Consider the following 22,775-nt stretch of genomic DNA (forward strand, 5'->3'; position numbering starts at 1 on the left):
ACACACACACACACACACACACACACACACACACACACACACACACAATGATATTTGGGCTTGCTTTGTTGATTTTCCCTTTATATTACTCCGTGCAATTGAAACAAAACATTCTATCCCACAGCCTGGGCATTCTTTTATTTTTATTTTTTTTCTTATTATGTTATGTTAATCACTATACATTACATCATTAGTTTTTGATGTAGTGTTCCATGATTCATTGTTTGTGCTTAACACCCAGTGCTCCGTGCAATACGTACCCTCCTTAGTACCCATCACCAGGCTAACCCATCCCCCACCCCCCTCCCCTCTAGAACCCTCAGTTTGTTTCTCACAGTCCATCGTCCCTCATGGTTCATCTCCCCCTCCGATTTCCCCCCTTCATTCTTCCCCTCCTGCTATCTTCTTCTTCTTTTTTTTTTTTCTTAACATATGTTGCATTATTTGTTTCAGAGGTACAGGTCTGTGATTCAACAGTCTTGCACAATTCACAGCGCTCACCATAGCACATACACTCCCCAATGTCTGTCACCCAGCCACCCCATCCCTCCCAGCCCCCACCACTCCAGCAACCCTCAGTTTGTTTCCTGAGATTAAGAATTCCTCCTATCAGTGAGGTCATAGGATACATGTCTTTCTCTGATGGACTTATTTCACTCAGCATAACACCCTCCAGTTCCATCCACGTCGTTGCAAATGGCAAGATCTCATTCCTTTTGATGGCTGCATAATATTCCATTGTGTATATATATACACACCACCTCTTTATCCATTCACCTGTCGATGGACATCTTGGCTCTTTCCATGGTTTCAGCCTGGGCATTCTTCATCTCCCCAAAACTGAACCGTGACAGAAGCTGCCCTTTCTCTGAGAGCCACGTTCTCAGTGGCCCAGATGATACCAAGTAATACAGGAAGTAGCCTTCTGCTGCGGCATCCCGTGGACTGCTCTCCAGGGCTGGGGCGCGACAGCAACCTCACTGTTTTGCCCCAGGAAAGCCCAATCTTTTTTAATACCCCACACTTCCTGAAGGATGTGGAGTAGCACTCCATTCTACTTCCAATTTCTCTAGGAGTTAGGAGTCTTTGGTTACAAACCAGAGAATCCAACTCTGGAAAACTTAAGCAAAAAATGGCAGAATGGGATAGATACTAGATCAGGTCAAAGTCAAATTAAACAACTAGGCTTTGAGAAAGATAGGAATAAGGGCAACATGGGGATGGAGGTACTTAGAGCCCACGAATCACCTTGTTAGGGGTCCTGCAATTGAAACACCCGAGTGACAACACTCTGCTCTAGCTAAAAATTCCCAAAGACCTGAGTCTAGCTGGACTAGTTTGGGTCATGTGCCTACTCCATTGCTGGGGGAAGGATGGAGGAACTCCCACAGATGGTCTCCCCAGGACACAGATGGTGGAGGCATAGTTTCCTGAAGAACAAGTGGGGTGCTTTCATTAAAATAAGGGAAAGGGATCCTGGGTGGGCAAAACCAACAAATATCTATTATAATACCACCAAGTGGGAATGGTTGCTAGGTGGCTTGGCTCCGGCAACAACAGAAACCAGGAATGCGACAGATAGACAGACATTGGCTGAATCTGTGTCACATGGCAGACAACATCTAGCCCCGTATCTTGTGGTGCCTCCACCAGAGAACTCCTTCCCAGTTCCAGGTTGAAGAATGCGTCAGGGGAGCTGACTGGCCCAGTTCCAGATGAGGTTGCTGGATCACTCCACTGTGGCAAAGGGTTGGATCCATGAGAACATGGTAGCCACCATGTGAACTCCTGGCTGGTGTGGGAATCGAGCAGTTTCTAGAAGAGGAAGGGGGTGCTGGACAGATCCCATGGTCATCCCCCTTGCTCCCTTGGGCCTCAGTTTCATCTTCTGTAAAATGGAGAGATGATGTCCAGAGGTGTTCAGGAGTAACTGGGGCACTGGCCTGGAGGGTACATGGGACAGCTCAGGTCGTTCACAGCTCTGGGATGTAATGTCTGTGGTGGTTTCTCCTGTTGGCAATGAACTTGGGGTGTGGACTTCCCTGGTCAGTGAGACATAATGTTCCTCAGGGAGGATCCAATTTAAGATCTTCTCCCTCCCCAGGCCCACATTATTGATCAAAAAATGGAGGTCCAAGGTCATACCTGAGTCTCTATGAAGAGTAAGATTTTTAGCTTAAATAAGGGCCAAGTAGAGTGTTCATATTGGAGAATGGGGGTGAAGAGAATCTGGTTGCCTCCTGAGGTACTTCTTGAGGCTCCCAAGAGTGAAGATGACCTATCAACTAATAATAACAACCCCCCTTCACACACCTGTGGCACTCTACAGTTTACAGTGCGGTTTCACGCCCATTATCTCATCTACTTCTCACGATAGCAACAGTGAAATAGAATTACCATTTTTGGACAGCTGAGCAAGCTGTGGCCCACAGTGGGCTGATCGGAAAGTGGTGCATCAGGGGTTCAAGCTCAAGCCTCCTAACACGGGGCTGTGCTCAGCGGGCACTGTGTCCTACTCTTCCCACTCTGTGCGGCAAACTGAGCGCCCCAGGTGCCACTGAAGGAAATGGCTCTGAAGTGGGGGGTCCTATTATGAATTGCTCCTCATGCTCTGGACACAGCCCTCAGGTGCTGGCTCCATGGGATGGTCCTTGATGACTACCAGACCTCCTATTCCAGGCCAGCCAGGCCCTGAGCCTGAGTGTGGAAGGAATTCTCCAGGAAATTTAGTAAGTTGCGAAGCTAATCTTGTAAAGGCAGGAGCTTTTGAGATGAAAGGGACAGTGACTTTCAGAATCTTCTCCGCTAGAAAAGAAGAGGAGGATAAGGGCAGATGCAGACTGGTGATCAACCTGTTCAAAAGGAGTGGGTTCAGAACCTTCAGGAAAGTCAGGAGTTCAAGGGTGGGAACTACATGCACCTTGCTCCCGGACTCAGGCCTGGGTTCCAACATTGGCCCCGCCACTTACCAGGTGCCTGACCCTGGATTGGACCTTTGGTCTCCAAGAAGCATGTCTCAGGGTCGACCTCCATCCTCCACTCAGGCTGGGATCCAAAGCCCTCCCCAGCCCCCACCTTGTCCTACCTTCTTGGATGGGTAAGAAATCCTTCCGTTACAAGCGACAGAAACCCAACACAGTGGGTCCAGAGGCTCAGCTGAGGTCACCAGGTCTCCTACCCCTGCTGCCCCCTCGGTACTGCATTCCTGCGTTGCCTTCATTCTCAGGCAGGGAGTTACTACAGACATTGGCTGAATCTGTAGCACATGGCAGACAACATCCAGCTCCATATCTTGCGGTGCCTCCACCAGAGAACTTCCCAGTTCCAGGTTGAAAAGTGCGTCAGGGGAGCTGTCTGGCCCAGTTCCAGATGAGGTTGCTGGATCACTCCACTGTGGCAAAGGGTCGGGTCTATGAGGCCATGGATGGGAGAATGGGAGTGACATGACGTGGCGTAGAGGAAAGACTACGGGCCCTGAGGCCAGATGGACTTGTGCTTGAATCCCAGCTACTTATAAGCTGTGTGGTCTTGGCTGGGTTTCTTTGCCTCTCTGAGCCCGTTTCTTGTCTTGATATAATGACACCTACACTTCAGAGTGTTGGTGCCAAGGTCAAGTGAGGTAACATACGTGAAAATGCCTGGCATAATAAATGCCAGAAAGAACACTGGAAATGCATATGAAGGAAACAGAAAGCCAGCAAAGCTTTGGTTTTCTTTGGGAATGGTAAAGCAACCCTGAGCAGAGGAAAGCAAGTAGTCCGCATGTGTAGAGATCACAAGCCAGAGTCACTCTTGTACTTGAGGCCACAGTTGGGGTCTCAGCACGAATAGTGGGTTCAAGAAGTGTGGGTTTGAGTCCAGACTAGACATGGCCAGAACCTGGGTCTCAGCTACATTGTCTGTAAGGCAGCATGCTGGCTGAGAGTGAGCACCCCTTACATGGCACAGGTCGGAGTGGTTTCCCTCTGATGCTTCTGTCTCATCAGGAATGACACCCAGACCCCGTCCCGTAGGCCACAAGGCTCTACGTGCTCATCTTCACTCACTCCTCCCATCTCACTGCCACCTCCTCTCTCCTTTGTGCTCCGTGTTCCAGGCACGGAGGTCATCCTTCCGACAGATCACACTTCTGTCCTTGCCTCGGGGCCTTTGTCCTTGCTGCGCCTTCAGCTTGGAATGTACACGGTCCACATGTTCCGCCTGGCTGGCTCCTTCGGGTCATCCTGGTCTCCCCTCCAAAGCTGTCTCTTCAGAGACCTGCCTGGATCACTATATAAAGCTGCCTCTGCCTGCGCGTGTGTGTGCACGCACACACGCACACTCACACACATGCGCACATATTGCTCACAATCTCATTCCTGTTTTATTTTCTTCGTGGCACTTCCTCCTTCTCTGAAATGATCATTTATTCATTACATGTGACACAGACTCGCTGTGAGTGTGACAGCCACAAATCTAAACCTATCTCGGTAAGTTGTCTTGCACCAGCAACTCAGATATCGCCAGCGCTGCTGCCGCATGTGGTCAGCAACTCTTGGGAAAGCTCCCAACAAAGCAAACCTCAAGTGTCTCTTCATTCCACATAGTTCGTTCTTGGAAGATTGACAGTAAAACCTTGCGCAGAGCACGTATGTTTACTGTAAATGGGCTTTGATTTAGCATCAGGTGTTAATAAACAAGTTTCTCACCAACATAAACGTCCAGCAGGATTTGAATGCGGGGCTGAGCAGGGGCAGGGCTGTCCCAGAATGCACTGCAGGACATCTAGCACCCCTGCCTCTGCCCCTTAAATGCTGACCGGACCCCGAGATCATGGTCACCACAAAACCACTCTGACGCACTTCCAGAATACTCCCCAGCGGGCCATACTGCGCACTATGAGAACCACGTATCTCCAGAAGGGTGCAGTACTAGATACTTCAGAGTCTGTGCAAAAGAGATGAAACCACCTAAAAGGCTGTGCCGTGCGTCTGACTTGTAGTAAGTGCTCAGGAAATGGGAATTTGCTTCATCTCTCCTCCCCTCCGTTTGGCCCCAGGTTCTCAGTCTGAGCAACAGGGAACATCTGTCATCAACGCTGGTCACACGGAAGGAAGACATGGTATTTCAGGGAGTGAGGTGAGTAAATCAGGCAGCAAGAAACACACATCACCCCCACTCCCAGAAAGGCCGACAGAACAGCGTGACAGTTATGCACATAGCCAGTGGGACTATTACATTAAATACTGAAGAGCAGTTTGACTCAAGAGACTCGCACTTAAATTTAGGTGTAACTCTGTTCCTTCCCTGCTCTGGAGTAAACTTTAAGAGAACCCAAGGTCAGGTGAGGGAAGGATTTCTGGACAAGGACGGGCCGTACGAGGGCAGCTCCCCTCTGAATGCTGGGCTGCACGTGGCCCAGCTTCCTGCAACAACAGAGCGGGATGAAGGATGCCCAGACGACCCTGCACCCAGACTCTCACACCAGACCCTCTGCAGAGGCTGGTCGCTCTCTCACTTCTTGCCCTTTCTTGACCTGGCCATCTCTTGCTCATTTTAAAGTTCAGGATGTACTACCTCCTCCAGGAAAGCTTTGTGGGACCCCCCGGCAGAACTGATTGTCACTCCCTCCTCCTGTGTCCGCGCTTGGTTGCACTTCCGTCTACTGCGGTGTCTCCACGGGCACTCATGCGTGACCGACTCCCCATCCGGGTCTGCAAGAACTGCGTCTGGTCATCTTTATAACCCTGCCAACCAGCTCATGACCTGGCACACAGCAGGCACCCAACAAAGTCTTCTCCCTACCCTGCCCCCTCCTCCCCCCGCTTTGGATTCTGGAATAAACACACCACAGAGACAATATCACAGAGGTTCACAACACCACTATCCAGGCTACAGATGGAAGGTCTCATTTTTAAAAAGAAGAAAGTCTTGTGTTCCAAAGGACAGTTTATTTAAAACAAAGGTGGCAATGTGTGGGAAGTAGGGAGAACAATAATTCTAACATAAAAGCACACAAGAAGCACCTCAAATTAAAAAAAGGGGGTGCAGGGAGGAAGCTATGTCTCACACATATACAAACTGCTGACCTCGATTATTTACATCCAAACTTTATAAAATAGCATTTCAAGTCAGCACTTAAGCCAGTGTTATTAGTTTTTATTACAAAAAGTTAAAGCTACAAACTTCACATTTTTAAGCTGTACACATCAGCAACAGCATTTAAGCTTTTTCCAAGTTGGTTCGAGTGCAAGCTGGTGGAAGAGATTCTTTTTCCCCCAAACACAAAAAAGAACATGGAGTCTAAATACAATGAATACAATCCTGATGAAAACACACAGTGTGTAAGAAAGGATGGGGTGAGAGGCTGAGGAGTTGCAATCTTTAGAGGCAATGTGGTTTGCTAGAAAGGGCACTGGAATCAGAATCGGAAGACCTGCATTGGAATCTGAGCTCCGCCATATTTGAGCTGCATGACCTTGAGCAACAGACTTCACCTCTCTGAGCCTCAGTTTCCTTATCTGTAAAATGAGGACCATAACACCTTTAAGTTTTCATAGATATAGGGCTATTTAGATGATCTATGGAGTGAGCTTTGGTGTTTTGTATCTTTCAGGGAATTTGTCCATTTTGTTTAAGTGGATGAATTTATTAGCATAAAGTTGTTCATGACATTGTTCTTAGCCTTTTAATATCTGTAGGAGCTATAATGATGTCACTTCTCTCATTTCTGATACTGGTAAGAGCTACTGAAATTTAAATGGTATAATAAGTCTCTGGCATCTGGCAGGTGCTAAATAATTGTTTTCTGGGTCAGAATATACAGTCTCAGGGATTCAAGGTTATAGCTCTTAAGTTGCTTCAGAGTATTGGTCCTATCTATCTATCTATCTACCTACCTACCTACCTACCTACCTAGCCAGCCAGCCAGCCAGCCCAACCTGCATTCATCCATCTATCCATCCATCCAGCTGGTGGCTGGGAGAAGGGACAAAGGAAAAATAGAAATTTGCTTCAAAATTACTGATGAGGAAGCAATCAAGATATCCTTAGAGAATTTGAGATTTTTTAAAGATACAATTGGGTGTGGGTCATTGTTTCTTAAAAGGAGAGAAGAGGTGAAGGCCACAGAGTTCCCTGGGAGCTCGAGTCACAGATGCTGAAGCTCAGGGCTCAAGGAAAGCACGCTGACCTACCCTGAAGTGAGTGCTCACGGGGAAAATGAGGACCGGCCCTCTGCCTTTGCATCACTAGGAAACAAATCCACCGGGCCAGGACACGGACCTGGTCCAAAGAAACTGACTCCTGGCCAGAGGGTCTGTCCAGCTAGACTGGGGAACAGTGGTCTGTGCTGGGCCAGCATGGTGGGGTGCACACATGCCTGGAACAGAATACACTCCGGATCAAGATTCATGACCCAAGAATATTTATGGGGAAAAACTGAAATCTTCTTTTACTTGGATCTAGCTCAGGAAGGAAGAAATGGGCACTTCCCCTCCTGTCTGGCCAAGTACAAAGTCCTTTCTAAAATGGAAGAGGCTGAGGCAGGCCTGTTCGCGAGCACAGCAGATGGTGTGGGGGAATGCACCCTCCATGCTAGGTTGGTGAGACTCACCCGGCTGTCAGACTTGACTAACTCAGCCGTTTTCCAACCTAAAACTGCCAGTTGGAGTTATCTATTCTCTGCAAGAAAAGGTGGTCACTTCACTTTAAAGACTTGTGATTTTCCTTTTCCCTGTGAATACTGGTCCCACATGGTGATGCTATGAATCCTGATTCTGCCGCTTACTAGCCATGTTGCCTTGGGAGATACATTGCCTTTTTCTCTCTGAACTTACTCCTTCACCTATGAAGTGGAGATCAAGTACTTAACTTACGGGGTTATTGTGAAGTTCGGATCTATAAAAAGCCCACCTAGCTCAGTGCCTGGCATATATTAAGTGGTCAACGAATGCTAGCTGCCATTGATTCTTCTAGTGGGATCCCCCAAGTGTCATCTGTTCTCTGTATCTGCCGCCTAACTGGCCAAACCCTGCAGACCAACCATTGCCTCTTACATTTTTAAAAACTGGCTTTAATTGCAAAGAACAGAATCTGGCCAAAGAAGAGGAACATTCCCTGCCATTCCATCGATTTTCAGGTTTGGGAAGCAAAAGCAATTATGGAGTCAAATTACCCTATCTTTAGGTGCAGCTGAATCAGGACCCCCCCACCTAAGGGGAAGAGATGTTAAAAAATAAGCAGACATTTGCCTTTCCTCACTGTCTCCTCTTTGCTGTGCGACCACACGTCATGCTGCAGAGGGATGGCTCAGTGTTGTGGTTTGGGAAGCCCTCTGATCTGCCTGACGCCCGAGATCGCCTGCATGGCACTGTCCGTTGTCTGCCAGAGGCCGCAGAGTCGCAGACTGGCCGAGCCTGAGCCACCTGGCTCTCCGGGGGGGTCCCACCACGGTCATCCACGGAAGAGACCAAGCCCAAGCAAGCTTCCCTCGGTAGGGTCCTTGGGACAACCTGACCCAAATGGACACAGGTTTCTCCCCTCGGGGAAAGGAATGCTTGGATCAGTGGCCCAGGAGCGAGGAGCTCTGGTCTCGTCCCAGCCCCTACCTCAACTTGCTTTGTGATTTGGTCACCCTGTCACTTCCCCTCTCCGAGCCTCAGTCAGGCCAGACGATGCCTTAGGGCCCCTTCCAGCTCTAGCATTCTGTGGGCCTGCACGGAGCCTCCTGGGGAAGAGATCTCAGTCTGATATTCATGTATCCTTTCCAGATCCCTCAGCAGTAAAAGCAAAAAGAAAACAGTCACATATTGGAATGTGATCATAAAAGCAATGCCCTCTACCCCTGTCTGTGAAGAAGGCGGAGCAAAATGCCCCTGTGCGATCTTCGCATGAACAACGAGAACTCTGGACACACTTTCCCTTCTGCGTTCTGCGGACTGCACACAGCCCTGTGTGTGTGGAGAGGTCCTGGCAGGCCTGTCCCCGCACTGGGTCACGTCTCCTCTTAAGGCACTGGGCAGTAACTGTGCTGTGACTCTAGGTGGTTGGGAGAGTGCAGATGGACAGAAGGCGTTGAAGCCACAAGGGGCAGTTTGCAAAGAGGATGCCAGGCTTCTCCTGGGGCTCAAGAAGTAAACACAGATTCTCAAGGCTTTCCCTTGGACATGGTCCACAGCTCCAGAAGCCAGACATGACCCACACAAGGCTGAAACCATGGGGAAGAACTGGCCCAAACCTAATTTTTAAATGCAGCCCTGCAGAAGGGTGAGGTTGGGTCCTGGGAGCAGAGTGACCCCAACAGCCTCCCGGCGCCCCCTGCCCCCCTGCCCCACAGTACCATAATCTTACAGAAAAGAGGCCAACTGCTTAAAACTGTACCTGTACAGAGATGCCACCACACTCAGTGGGGAATCCCATTATAATTTATATATATGTGCATATTTATATATTTTTAAAAAGTCTTCCAGAAAGAACAATCGAAAGCTATTGGGAGAAGAAAGACAAGACAACATGTAACACTTTCCCAGCTATCACTCATCCTGGAGTTTCTGTTCCTGGGGTTTAAAACTCTTGAGTTTAAAAGCGCCGATATGAATCCTTTGAAATAATATCACTGACCAACTGAAATACATACACAAGGTGGCACGCTGATGGCAGGCAGCCCTTCCCACTGGCGCACTTCCTGAGCTCACGAAGGTGAAGGTGCTGTGGAGAAATGACGGGGCAGGGGTGTCGGCTACCAAGCCCGAGCGGCGAGCAGCCCGAGTTCACCCACGGCTGGTGTGCGGGCGGGTGCTCCAGGCCTCCCTCAGAAGTTCTGTTGCCGCCGCTTCTTAGCCTCAATGGCGTCCAGGATCGGCTGCCTCTTGGACTGGTACTTCTGCCGGATCTCTTCAATCTCTTGCTCCATCATGGGGTCGAGGGCCAGGAGCCTCTTCTGAAGGTCCTCCACTGTCCAACTCTTAAGCTAGAAGAAGTGGAAAGTACGGTCGTGACAAAGCCCAGGTCAGCGCAGAACAGCCGAGACGCCGAGCCTGTCCGGGCACCCAGAAGGGAAGGGTCTTCCCAGAGTCTGGGGTGGCAGTGGTTGGAAAGTGACAATTCATTCACTAACGGCATGCCCCAAGCTCTGTGAAGATAATTTATCCCTGGACAAGTTCTCAGTGCTAATCTCTTTGATTTACTCCGCCTTGACCAAGAACTTAACCAATAATACTTTCACCCCTATCTTTTCAATGAATTACATATCGATGCATTGTTAGGGCATTAAAATAACAGCCACTTGGGGTACGCAAAATAATGCTTGCCCCTAATTCTTGTCCTACCCTTCAGATGAGCCTCTGGATGGTGACCGTGTCTCTTTCTGGGAGAGAGACACCAGGGAGAGTGGATGCTCACTGAGGAGCAGATGCTCCCCCGCCCCCGAAATGTCTTAGGCACTGCCATAGTGATCATCATTAACACTTATCAGGTGCTAATCATATACCAGGCACCCCTCGAAGTGCTTCACACACAAGTGTCTTAAGAATAGAGACACAAGCCTTGGGCGTGGAGTGGCAGGGATAGTTGGAAACCTCTGAGATTAAGTTTCCATCATCCAGAGGGAACAACAAGACTTAATATATAAAGGAATAATAAAAGCTAGTACTTATATAGTGCTTTCTATGTGCCAACCGCTCCGTGCTCTCCATACACCCATTCGTTTAATCCTGGCAACAACCCTATGATGTGCATATACTATCATCCCCATGTTATAGATGAACAGGCCAAGGAAGAAGGCGGGGAAGTAACTTGCCCAGTGTCTCGTGGCAAGTAAGTGGCAGAATCAATATTCAGACCCAGGCGGTGAGGCTCCAGACTTCCCGCTCTTAACTGGTATCAGAGAAGAGCAGGCTCGCAAAGCCCAGTTTTGAGAACCAACTCCATCTGTAGTTCAAACATGGCTCTGCCTCTTGCAAATGCTGAGACTCTGGCAAGTCACCTATCTCTCTCCAGGTGGTTCTCCCCTGTGGAAATGGGACACCCATGCCTCATCGGGCTTAACATAAGAATTAAATGTGACCGTGGCTGTAAAGATGTTGGCACAGTGCCTGGTGCACCGTGTGCTTAAAGCAGGCGGTGCACGTCACAACCCTCTCTCTATATACCAGAGCCCGGGAGTGTGCTCATGTCCGCCCTGTGTCCGCCGCTGTGGGGTAAGTGGTTTCACTGCTGTATGTACGGAGTGTCACTGAGTCCAAGCAAGGCCGGTCCTGGCTGGCAGGGGTGGGAATGAAAGCCCCCATTATCCACAGCAGGTGGTGATTAATTCTGTGCATTTACAACCAGTCTAATAGGTGCAGTGTTCCAAGAACTCAAAGGCTCACTCAAGTCTTCGGAGAGATTTATGGAATCACTGTATCCTCCAGCTCCTTCCTGAGGCCTCAACAGGGAAGCGGGTGTAAGAAGGGGGTGAAGGAGCCTCTTTCTGGCCACCCTTCCTTTCCAGGGTGGGGTGCGACCGAGAGGGAAGGACTACCATGGCCTCTCCAGGAACAGTTTAGTGCCCTGTCGCCACAGGAATTTGCCTTGGCCTGCTTCAGGGAGGTGGTCTGAGAAGCAAGAAAAGCCTAACAGTTCAAGACGAAAGGCTCTTTGTGAGGTGGGAATGCAGAGCCGAGAGGGGGGTGGATGCTGGAAAGCTGCGCTCATAAAACCACATCTTGTTTCCAGCCTGTGGTTTCAGACCAGCTGGAGTCTGGGGACTCTCCAGAGAGCAATGCTCGCCTCATTTTTAGGCTTTTCAGTTCCTCCTCTGAAAAGAAACTGCCCAAAACCTAATACTGAGTGTTACTGGTAGCTGGGGTATTAATCTTTAGGATCCCAGATGGTTCGTCTCTAGTGGCTGTGCAACCCCGGACAAGTGACCTCACTTCTGAGCCTCAGTGGCCTCCCCTGGAGAAGAGACCCCGGTTCCGCCATTCTTGGGCTCTCACGAGGATCAGGTGGGTTAACAGGTATGACGTTCTCAGCGCGGAACTTCACACGGTGTGCAATTCGCATAAACTGTAGTTATCACCACAGTTGTTAATAACTGCTGTTGTTGCTATTAATACTATTGTTATTAATATTTTGAAAAGTCTCTAATGAATCGCCCATAAACAAAATGTTCCTATACCTCTGATCCAAGTCAGAATCAAACAAGTAAAACGAAAATATTCTACTCTATTTCAGGCTAACAATACCGAAGGGTCAGCATTTTCCCACATCTGTTAACTTATTTATAGTTTAACAAAATATTTTTCATCCATCCAACCATCAAATATGCACTGAACACCTACCATGGGCCAGGCACTGCCCAAGGCACACAGGATAAAAAAAAAACAAAAACCAAAAACCAAAAATCACTGCCCTTGTGAAGCTTATTACATTTTAGTGAGGCGAGACAGACACCTGAGAATGAACTCAATAAATCAGAAGATTACTCTCATGCAAGAGAGTGAAAGGGGAAAGGAAAGAAAAACCTTAGCGAAGGAAGGGGAGCTGGGAGTTGGTAGACTCACTCTTCATCATCCATCAGGACAAAGCGTCCACTATGAAGACCTCAAGGTCAGGGAGGCGGCCCTGGCTTTCCAGCTTGTTCGGCAGCTTCAGACCAGCCCCTCCTGCCCGCCCCCCAGGCCTCCGTCTCCCCCCATGTAAGAGAGGGCTGCCGAATGACCTCAGGTCTTGTTAGACTCAGTGGTTCTCTCCGTAGGACCCATGGATCGCGAGCGTCAGAATCACGTGTTAAAGGGCTGTGCGCGACCTGCTCACACCCGCTCTCCAGGTGAGGGTTCTGCTCACTGAAGGAGCTGCGCGAGTGTCTCCTGCGGCCCCTCCAGTCTGCCACGCATGGTTCTACGTCCTCTTCCTCGTTTTTGTCAGAGCAAAACTCGCACACAGTTACTGCTGTCGCCAGTCAAGGCTTCTCAGTATCCAATTTCTATGCAGCCCTTCTGCCCTCCGTCTAATCTGGAAACAACAAGCACCCCTGCTTTACCACCGCCACCTTCGGACTAATTTACTTGCCCTAAGGCTTTGGGCTTAAGTTACACCTGACCCATTAGAACACAGCCGGCCAGTCACCGCTAATGCCTCGGTCACACTCCAGATATGGATTTTTCTGAAAACGAGCTCAGAGAATGGTTCCGTGGTGCCAAAAGTAGCCTCTCACCTTCCTGGTCCTTGGTGGCAAAAATACACTTCCAACGGATATCTTGCAGTGAAGTACCTGTGGTTCTCTGGTTTTGCTAGCCAGCTTGCCGAAGGAGCCAACCCTGGCCCGGCCGTGCAGGGAGCTTGAGCTGTTCACAGTAGTGAAGGAAGTACCACCTTTCGGGACCTTATTTGTCCCCTGGCATTTACACATCCTCTCTGTACTGTGACCCCCACACGTACGGCTCCACAGCAGCATTCTCTTCTGAACACCAGGCTCACACATGCAGGGGCAGATCCTACTTTACATGTCAGCCCCAGATCAGCTCATGGAAATCCAGCACCTTAATCCGACCAAAACAAAACTCTCGAGTCCCACCCTTCCCTCACCCCCAAACCTGTTCTCCTCACATCCTGGCCTTCCCCATCTCAGGAGGGGCACCACCATCCTGCCAGGCATAGAATCATCCCTGATTCTTCCTTCCCCTCACCACCCCCTGCCCACATCCCATCCTTCGATCTCATCTCTAAAACGTGGGAGTAACTCAAATCCAACCCCTCAGCCCAGGCCACCAGCATTTCACGGCGACAAGCATAATTTAAAATACAGAAAGGAACCAGATCACATCCCCCTCTGTTTCCTGCTGCACTTAGAATAAAATCCAACAACACACCAGGGCTACAAAGGCCTTCCATCTCTGGCCCCACCGGCCCCTCGAGCTTCATCACCTACCACTCTCCCCTTTGCTCAGGACCCTCTAGCCACCCTTTACTTCAAATCCTCAAACAAGCCACACTTTTTCCGGCCCCAAGGGCTACCCAGTGACTGATCCTTCTGCCCAGATGGCTCGTCCCCCGTTCTTCCTTATCCTTTAGGCCTTAGCTCACAGATCAACCCCTCAGGGAATGTGAGCAAGCCTTCCCTGAGCATCTTCTCTAGAAAGATCACTCACCTCCCCTCATTCTCGATCTCAGTCCCTACTATACTTCCTTCAAAATGATCATGGCACCTTGTAATCAATCATTCTTATTTCTTTTCTTTTACTTGTTGTGTCTCTTACTAGGACGAAAGTTCTATGAGGGCAGTGACTTTATCTTGTTCACTACACTACGCATTATATTGGTTGAGGGAATGAATAATTTGCCCTTCATTTCCAGTCAAATAATAACGGAAGCCACTGAAACCAAGAAGCAAGCTTCCCCAAGCACCACCACGTGCAGGGCTCTGGGTAAGGTGCTGAGGGGACCCAGGGAGTGAGTCCTGCCTTCAAAGAGCTTCTATTCCTCTCAACATTCTTTTGAAATTGAAGGAAGTCTGCTCCCTTGATTCCCATTTCTGTGTGTGATACTGACTGATTAAGAAACAGGTCTCCAACCCTGGCTTAGTCACCTCTAAAAGGCCTGTCCACTTTAATTTTTTATTCTGACAAAAAAGAACTACTACTTTGGAAAGAACGAGATGATCAGAAGACAACGTGATCCTTCTGGACAAGACAAAATGCCAAGCCCAGAGCCACAGGCTCCCTAATGAAGAAGGTGGGTTATGCTGAAGAGAAGAGACCAAGCACAGGGATTTTCTGCCCTCTTCCTGACAGAGGTCGCAGAAGGGAGGAGAAACTAAACTAAGCCCTTAACCATGGTTATTTAGAATCCCCTGACCACCTGGATGCTAATCAACACATCAGCCTTGAGTAGATGGACACGGATGGGCTCAATCTGACCATGCTGATGTCGTGCGGCTAGACACACTCTCTAACGAACACCTCGACCCCACTCACCATTACCTTTCACCCTCCTGCTGTCTGGCCACGGATGTCTGAGCAAGCAAAGGTGACAGCATGCGTGCAGGTGAGAGTTCTCTTCAAGGGTGTGCTCCGGAAACGTGCCATATCCTCGAGGGGGCACTTTCTTAGTCTGAACTTCTGCCTCACCCTGTTTCAGCCGGATACAACGATGTCCTACTACTGGATTCTACACTTAGACATGGAGGCAGTACGTTCATTACTTGAGCATATGCCATGCGTTCAGCACTGAGCTAAGCAGGTGTCTGCACAAATAAATCCATCTGATATTATTCTTGTCCTCCTTTTACAAATGAGGTCAATGAGGATAACAGTGGGCAAGCAATTTGCTCAAAGTGATACAGCGAGGAACTGGAAAAGACTGTAACCACCACCCCTAAGGGTTTCTGGAAACAGGCCCGTGTTAGTGAAAAACCCGGGAAGACTGGAAGAACTACAAATTCGGCTGACATTAAATACATCAGATGGCCCTCGATTTAAAAAATGCCACCGTGAGCTATGATGGGTGACTTCAGGCAAGTCACCTGACCTCTCTGGGATCGGGTTTCCTCATCTGTAAAATAGGGATGACACTGTCTACTTCGCTGCCTTTCCTCAAGTAAAACTATGCAAGGGCCTGCTATGTGCCAGGCACCACTGCTGAGGGGCAGTGACCCAATTCAAGGCTGCCAAACATGATTCAAATCGAATCAACCAACTTTCACGGCAGCTCTACTGGGCCAGGAACGTGGCTGGGCCATGTGAATGTAAAAGGCAGCATGTGCTGGAGAAGCAGCGAGGTTTCGGGGCAAGAACACTGGCTCTGGCTCACATGGACCTGGGTCCCGTGGGAGCTCTGCCCTCGGGCAAGTCACCTAATATGTGCCTCACTTTCCTCGTTTTTCAATGGAGGACAGCAGTATTTATCCAGCAGGGAGCTTGTGAGGTTTAGCGGTGTTGGTAAAGTTTATCACATAGTGTCTGGTGGACACCAGAAAGAAAGTGGTTAAGTGGGAGCTACCACCTTAAATCCTTTTTTGGAAAAGGGGGAAAATGTGTAAGTACTATAAACAGTAGCTCTGTTGCTAGAAGAACTGAGCCCGATGAGCTCACAATATGGTGCAGGACACATACCACACACACAGCAGGGCCTCCGGTGAACTCTGTGTGAGAAACCCCAAATCGGATGAATCTGGCTTGTTTCCTCGGGGCCAGACCACAGCGAAACCCTCAGATTCCCAACATTATGAACACATGAATATATGGAAACTGGTTTCTTCTCAAACAGCCTTAGCAACTCCGAAACTCTGCATTACACTGCATCAGACAGCCCAGAGAAGAGCTGAGATCCGGTTAAAGTTTCATTACAAGTGATAACCTCACGGGAATTAGAGTGACAATGAGCCTGTCTTGCATGAGCAGAGTCAAGCTGAACTAAACACACTAAAATGTATAGCAGAGCTTCATCCTACCCTGGCAACGAGGCCCACAGTGAACAAACGGGTCTGGCCCATACCCAAGGTACAGGGTTCAAAGTTCTGCTCCTCTGTGGCTAGAAACTCTCATCTTAGAAGTCTATTATACAAATAGAGTCGTGCAACGTCCCCAGAAAACCATCCGAGAGACTTGCCAAAGTGTTTAAGGACAAGCTTCAATTCTGTACACATTACGCTTGTGCACTCCTAATTCTGCATCCAGTATTACAACCAGGATTTCTCAAACACATCATCCCTTCTGGACAGGTGAGTCAGGCTGATACCTTGTCTGTCACAGGTGATGTTTTTATAGTGGCCCAGAATGAGGAAAGAACACGCCTTTGGAATTTAGCAAGATGACAAGGAAGCTTAATAGAGTCGAATGATGCCACCAACATGCCATTCCTTACCTTCAACATCAGCCACTAGAAGGTCAGCAAAAATGCAATAGAGAAAATGCACCAAGGGCAGTCAAAAGCATCTAGGGTACTGATTTAGTTCCATCAAAGATACTCATCCTTTCTTGATGTGACTGTCTCTATCCAGGAGTAGATTCTAGACTGGGGAGAGGAGACTCTAGTCAGATTCTCAGGGGATGCAGTAATCTCTCAGCAGATGAGTGAGAAGTTAGTCAAGCAAGCAAGCTGACAATCAAATAACAGCTTCTGTGGGTGAAGTCAGTATGAGGCCATTCAATTTCAACACATCTTGCTGCTTAAATGAATCTTGTGAAAATTCTGATGGGAAATTTCCTCTGATTCAAATTACGGTCATGCCAAATTATGCTTCCATCAGCCCCTTGTAAAACCTTCCTAATGCAAAACCTAGTATTAATCCCATTTTGAGTTTATGATTACTTCAAATCAATCCATGGAACTGTTCTCAGAATTCCAACCGAAGAAAACAGGGCTGCATGTATTTCAGATATTTACCAAGAAGACTGGAATGAAACACAGACCTTAATCAAGCTGGGGTAAAACAAAGCAGTTTGGCTCCAGGCAGGCTCCTGATGGAATGACACAAGCTCTGAGGAGGGCCAGGAGCCTGGCTTCAAACAACCTGCAGGCTGTCTCCAGGGAGCCTCCCGCCCAGAGGCCCAGTGCGCACCACACGCGCGTGTGGGTGTGAAGGACGTGCTCTGATACACCGTATACACAGGAGGACAAAACGCAAAAGTGCTTTTTTTAATAATGGGGTTTCACTATAATACAAAGTTTATTACTTGCGTATTGTTAGTTTTTTGTGATTTATCAAAAATCATCCTTCGATTTACATGACAAAATTAATTTCTGAAGTAGTGCTTTTGCATGCTTAGAATTTACTCCAGCTCTGTTCGGGCATGAACTTCCACAACTCACTCTTAAATCACAACGCTCCTGATTTTGTTGTTGTTTTGTTTTTGTTCTGTGAGTTTTATAACAGTCGTTGGCCAAAGGTAAACAAGTTTTGACCAGACCCAGATTTTTTCCCTACCATCGTGCCTCCGGCTTTCCACAGCAAGAACCCATAAGGGAACTGTCATACCGCAAATACCGAAGAATAATGGATCTTAAGAGGCACCGAGTACCGGCCACGTGTGCCAGGCCTGGCTGGGGCAAGAGTAGGGATGGTAGAGGTGGGGGTGAGTAAAGGTGTGTACGGGGCAGAAAGTATACAGCAGGACCCCCGTACACTAGACGTGGAGCTAAACGAGGCAGGCAAGTCATGAAAACAAGCTACAGTCTGTGGCGCTACTGGGTGACTCATGACCGCTAACTGTAATCAGAGCTACTTTTAATTGAGCGCTATGTGCTCAGCACTTCACATGCATTATTTCATGTAATCCTCAGAATGGTCCATGAAATAAGTAGTAGTATCTGCCTTTACCGAGGTGGAAACCGAGGCTTAGAGAAATACAGGTATTTGCTCATGGCCCCAAAGCCAGGAAGTGTAACTGGTGGGCTTGGGCTATGAACCCTAGCACGCCTGACTGCCAAGCCCAAGCCCACCTCGTGTCACGGCAGCATGCACTACAAGAGTTCAGAGGAGGAAGAATCCTCGTGGCCAGTCTTGGCAAGAAAAACCTTGCCCTTTGTAAATATACATTTATAGTGCAAAGAAGGAGCGCTCACTATAATTCAGAACAAAGTCTGAATTGTAGAATTTTTTTAATTAAATGCAAATCTTGTTACTTCAAGTATCTATCGCACCTGAGATACAGGAGACTAATAAAATGAGGTTAGGTAAACAAGAGGACTTAGGAGCTCATCTGTCAATATTACTGACAGCTACTCAAAATTCCTTTGGGTGCCATATTTTTTCACACCTCCATGCGTCTGCTCAATATAACCCTATCTTCAGTTTAGGGAATGCCCATTCAACCTTCCAGAAGAGCCCAAGCTCGAACTCTTCCCTCTTGCCAACTACGTTTTCCTTTCCCTAAAGTGGGAGCTATTTAAGAGCATGAACTACATCTAATATGTTTTCAGAGAGTTAGGCCAGCAGAAAAGAGTTCTCAATAAATATTTAATAAAGAAACATATCCCTAATCTTTACTTGAAAATGATACTGATTTTTTATTTGGTTCCCTCAAGCAGCTTTGGAAATATGTAATCAATAAATAAACCTGAGTATGTTTGTTAAATAAGATTACGTCAGTCACTCCAAGCTGACCCACGCATGCCAAAATCAAAATGAACAGCACAGCCAGTGCTCAAAGCTACAAGGAAAAATGGACAAAAAAACTCACTCTAGTCTTGCTTGCTTATGATAGCTCTTTAAGAAAAATTCTATTTTAAGAGCAGCTCTACACTGGTTTATAAATTTCACACTGAAGGAAGCTAAACTGTGAGAGGAAAACTTTCAGGAAGTTAGTGAACACCTAATCTGGGATAATGGTAAATGTCAAAGAAGGTGGGGTACAAGAATAGAGCAGAGTGTGATGCTCCTGATAGCAGAAAGCACTAAAGGGAGACATCCAACCTATCAGCATTCTTGTAAGCATATTAATCTTTCAGTAGATATGAAAACCTAAAACCCAAACTGCGCCAAGCTGTTGTTTTAAGGTAGCTCAATAATTCAGGAAGAGAGCTAGCTAGTCACCTAAGAATCCCTACAAGCTGTGCCTCTGTACACTTTCTTGGGCTGGAAATTTCCAAGATAACAAACAGGCCAGGCCTTTTTCTCTAATTTCGCCCAATGAAAGAAGCCCAAAGAATCCCAAGCAAAATGAAAGCTAAAATACAAATTGATCTCACTTCATTTAACAAAGGCAGTCTTAAAAGCTATCCCGGAGTAAAGACGGTCCAATTTAAACACACCGAAAGAACAAAATGTTTACAGAAAACTGGTCGAGAATACATCAAAGCTCTCTGAGTAAGCTACTTGGCAGGCCGGAATTTTTACAATTTGGGCTTTCTGATGTGGGAAAACTTGTAAGTGAAGAGCACTTAATTTCTGGAAAGTATATAAAACCTCTGCAAACCCTACTGCTGGGTACTCTCATGTAATGAAATGTCTGAGATTTACAACCTAAATACCCAAAAAGAAATATTCTCTCAATATCCTTTGGAAAAAAAAAAAAAGAATTCTGCAACAAAAGCAGACTAGTTCTACCTGCAAAGCATGCCACAACCCTTCTGTAATGACCACCGAGTCTTGGGGACCTGAGCCCACCGCAGTGTCAGAACCATAAGGTCAGAGCAGTGGAGGTGTGTGTGTATGCGCCTAAGACTTCCAATTCTGCCAAAACCACATAACTGCTAAATAGGAATTTGTGTTATTTTTTCTTTTATTTTTCTGTTTTAAGACTGTCTACAAGAGATGGCTTTATTCCTTAGTCTATACGAGCATTAATATGTATATGTTCTTGGTATTTTGAGATGGCCCTTTATTCTTTTCAACAAGTGTTTAATTGGGTATGGACAATCAAATGTGCTTTAATTTATGCCATGACAATATTTTTCACATGTGTAAAAATTCACAAACCAGAAAAATTTATTTGTAAAGACCACGTGTCTTAGTTTCTTGGTTCCGAAAGGATTCTCAGCATATTCCTAGTATTAGCTCATCTAAGCTTGGAGTTAAAAACACTTAGCTTTTAAAAAAACAAAAAAACAACACTTAGATTTCTGGTATGAAACTTTCTTTAAAATTTGTATCCTAGGGGCGCCTGGGTGGCTCAGTCGTTAAGCGGCTGCCTTCGGCTCAGGTCATGATCCCGGGGTCCTGGGATCGAGCCCCGCATCGGGCTCCCTGCTCCACAGGAAGCCTGCTTCTCCCTCTCCCACTCCCCCTGCTTGTGTTCCCTCTCTCGCTGTCTCTCTCTCTCAAATAGATAAATAAAATCTTTAAAAAAAAAATTTGTATCCTAAATGTTTTCTGTAATGGGCAAGCATCATGAAGAAAGAAACTGCCTCCAACCTGAGGTCTGACATAAAACTTTCCATCTATAATGACCGGGAGGGGGGAGAACAGTGATAATACCATGATGTGTGTGGTAACATACCATGATGAATATGAGATTTATGTATGTCTATAAACTTATTCTTTGTAAGTTCTAATTTTCATAAATCCTTGTCCCCTCGTGAAGTGTCTATGAATAGCACGAGCATGTGGGTAGTACTGCATTTGATTTGATGGTATTTCTCTTAAAAAAAGAATGGAAAGAGTATATGTTACCGATTTATTACTTCTCAGCTCTGAATGCACCTTCTCTATGATAAATGCTCTGAGGTGAACAATGGTACTTTAAGCACTTCTCCTTTGAAGTATGTGTGACATTAAGTTTTCTCAGCAGAGAGGCTGAAGGGACAGTGCAGGGAGGAAGAGGCTCTCCTGAGTCTCCGGCACAGGGGCTGGTAGTATGGATGTGAGGACAGCTAGTGAAGTGTGGCCCAGTGACAGCCCAGAACCTGGTTTGCCTGAGACCTTGAAGCCTTGGCTTGGCCATAACCTTTTGGCAGCCGTGTTGACACGGACACCAGAATCCCAACTTGGCTCTGAAGGCCTCCTGCCCTCCACCAGCAGCCAGACCTCCTTTGCTCACCCGTGTTACTGGCTGCTGATCAGCTCCTCCACACCTGTACCGCAGAGGGTAGTCTATGGCTGGCCCAGAACCCAGCTCTGGTCTAGCCAAACCAGCCAAACCCCTCTGCTATGCCATGGGCTAATCTCTACTTTCTCCCCTGAGGCTGGAATCTCTGGTAGTTTGTCCTCCCTTGGGCTGTGCTCCCTCAGCCCCAGGGAACCACACAGAGTTTCCCTAGATCTTACAGTTACTCTTTTATCGTAGGCAATAATTCCCTGTATTAAACTGCCCTTGTTTAACTTACTTTGTGGTTTCTGTCTCCCGACTGGGAGGAAGGGCAGAAGTGAGTACACATGAGCATATGCTTGCCCACTAATGGAAAAACCTCTAAATTGCCAAACCCCAGATAAAAATTTAAATGTAAAAAATGCCCAGACAGCCTCAAATCCAGAATAGTCTAGTGTATTTACAGCCCAAGTGCAGAATTAAAATCCTCTGACTCGCTCCCACTGAAAACTATACTGGTGAATAGACAGACACATTGTGGTATCTCTACACAATGACAACTCCGCTGCAGTCAAAAGGAACCAGTCCATAGACAGCAGCAACATGAATGGACCTCACAACAGCATGCTAAATGGAAGGGCCAAACACAGAAGGTGATATCCTGTATGACTCCGTTCACATGGCATCGTAGGAAAGGAGACTACTGGGACGAAAACTGGGGCATGAGGGAACTTTTCAAGGTGATGGGAACATTCCAGATCTTCATTACAGTGGTGTTGACACAACTGCATTCATCTGTCAAAACTCATCAAACTGTACACTTAAAAAGGAGCAAATGTGGGCGCCTCGGTGGCTCAGTTGGTTAAGCGACTGCCTTCGGCTCAGGTCATGATCCTGGAGTCCCGGGATCAAGTCCCGCATCGGGCTCCCTGCTCAGCAGGGAGTCTGCTTCTCCCTCTGACCCTCTTCCCTCTCGTGCTCTCTCTCATTCTCTCTCTCTCAAATAAATAAATAAATAAATCTTTAAAAAAAAAAAAGGAGCAAATTTTATGGTATATAAATGAAACCTCAATAAACCTGAATTTACAAAACAGAAAAACTACATATCAAAAACTGTGGAAGGTATTTAGAGTAATACCTAAAGGGAATTTTATAGCCTTATATGCAGATATTAGAAGAGAGAGATGACTGACAATTGGCAAACTTAGTTGTTCAACTAAGAAGGAAAAACACCCAGAATAAACCCACAGAAAGCAGATAAAGGTAAGAACATAAATTCATGAATTCTAAAGCCAATGCCCAATGGCAAGAATCAATAAAACCAAAAGGTGGTTCTTTCAAATGACT

The 22,775-nt window shown here is 47.2% G+C and overlaps 2 protein-coding genes across 2 annotated transcripts in view; one reads left to right on the plus strand and one right to left on the minus strand.

The window, feature by feature from the left end:
• The window catches only part of LOC112827069 (antileukoproteinase-like), a 381,146-nt gene that overhangs the window by 97,973 nt on the left and 260,398 nt on the right, over positions 1–22,775 (plus strand). The window lies entirely within an intron of this gene.
• STK4 (serine/threonine kinase 4) overlaps positions 5,911–22,775 on the minus strand; it is a 92,402-nt gene continuing 75,537 nt past the window's right edge. Inside the window, exon 11 of the mRNA XM_073880363.1 lies at positions 5,911–9,949. Coding sequence (XP_073736464.1) covers positions 9,791–9,949 — 159 coding nt within the window. The 3' untranslated portion in view covers positions 5,911–9,790. The remainder of the gene's footprint in view (positions 9,950–22,775) is intronic.

This window comes from Callorhinus ursinus, unplaced genomic scaffold, assembly GCF_003265705.2.
Source record: "Callorhinus ursinus isolate GAN/ISIS: 27379988/994484 unplaced genomic scaffold, GSC_fseal_2.0 scaffold38, whole genome shotgun sequence".
Classification (NCBI taxonomy): domain Eukaryota; kingdom Metazoa; phylum Chordata; class Mammalia; order Carnivora; family Otariidae; genus Callorhinus; species Callorhinus ursinus.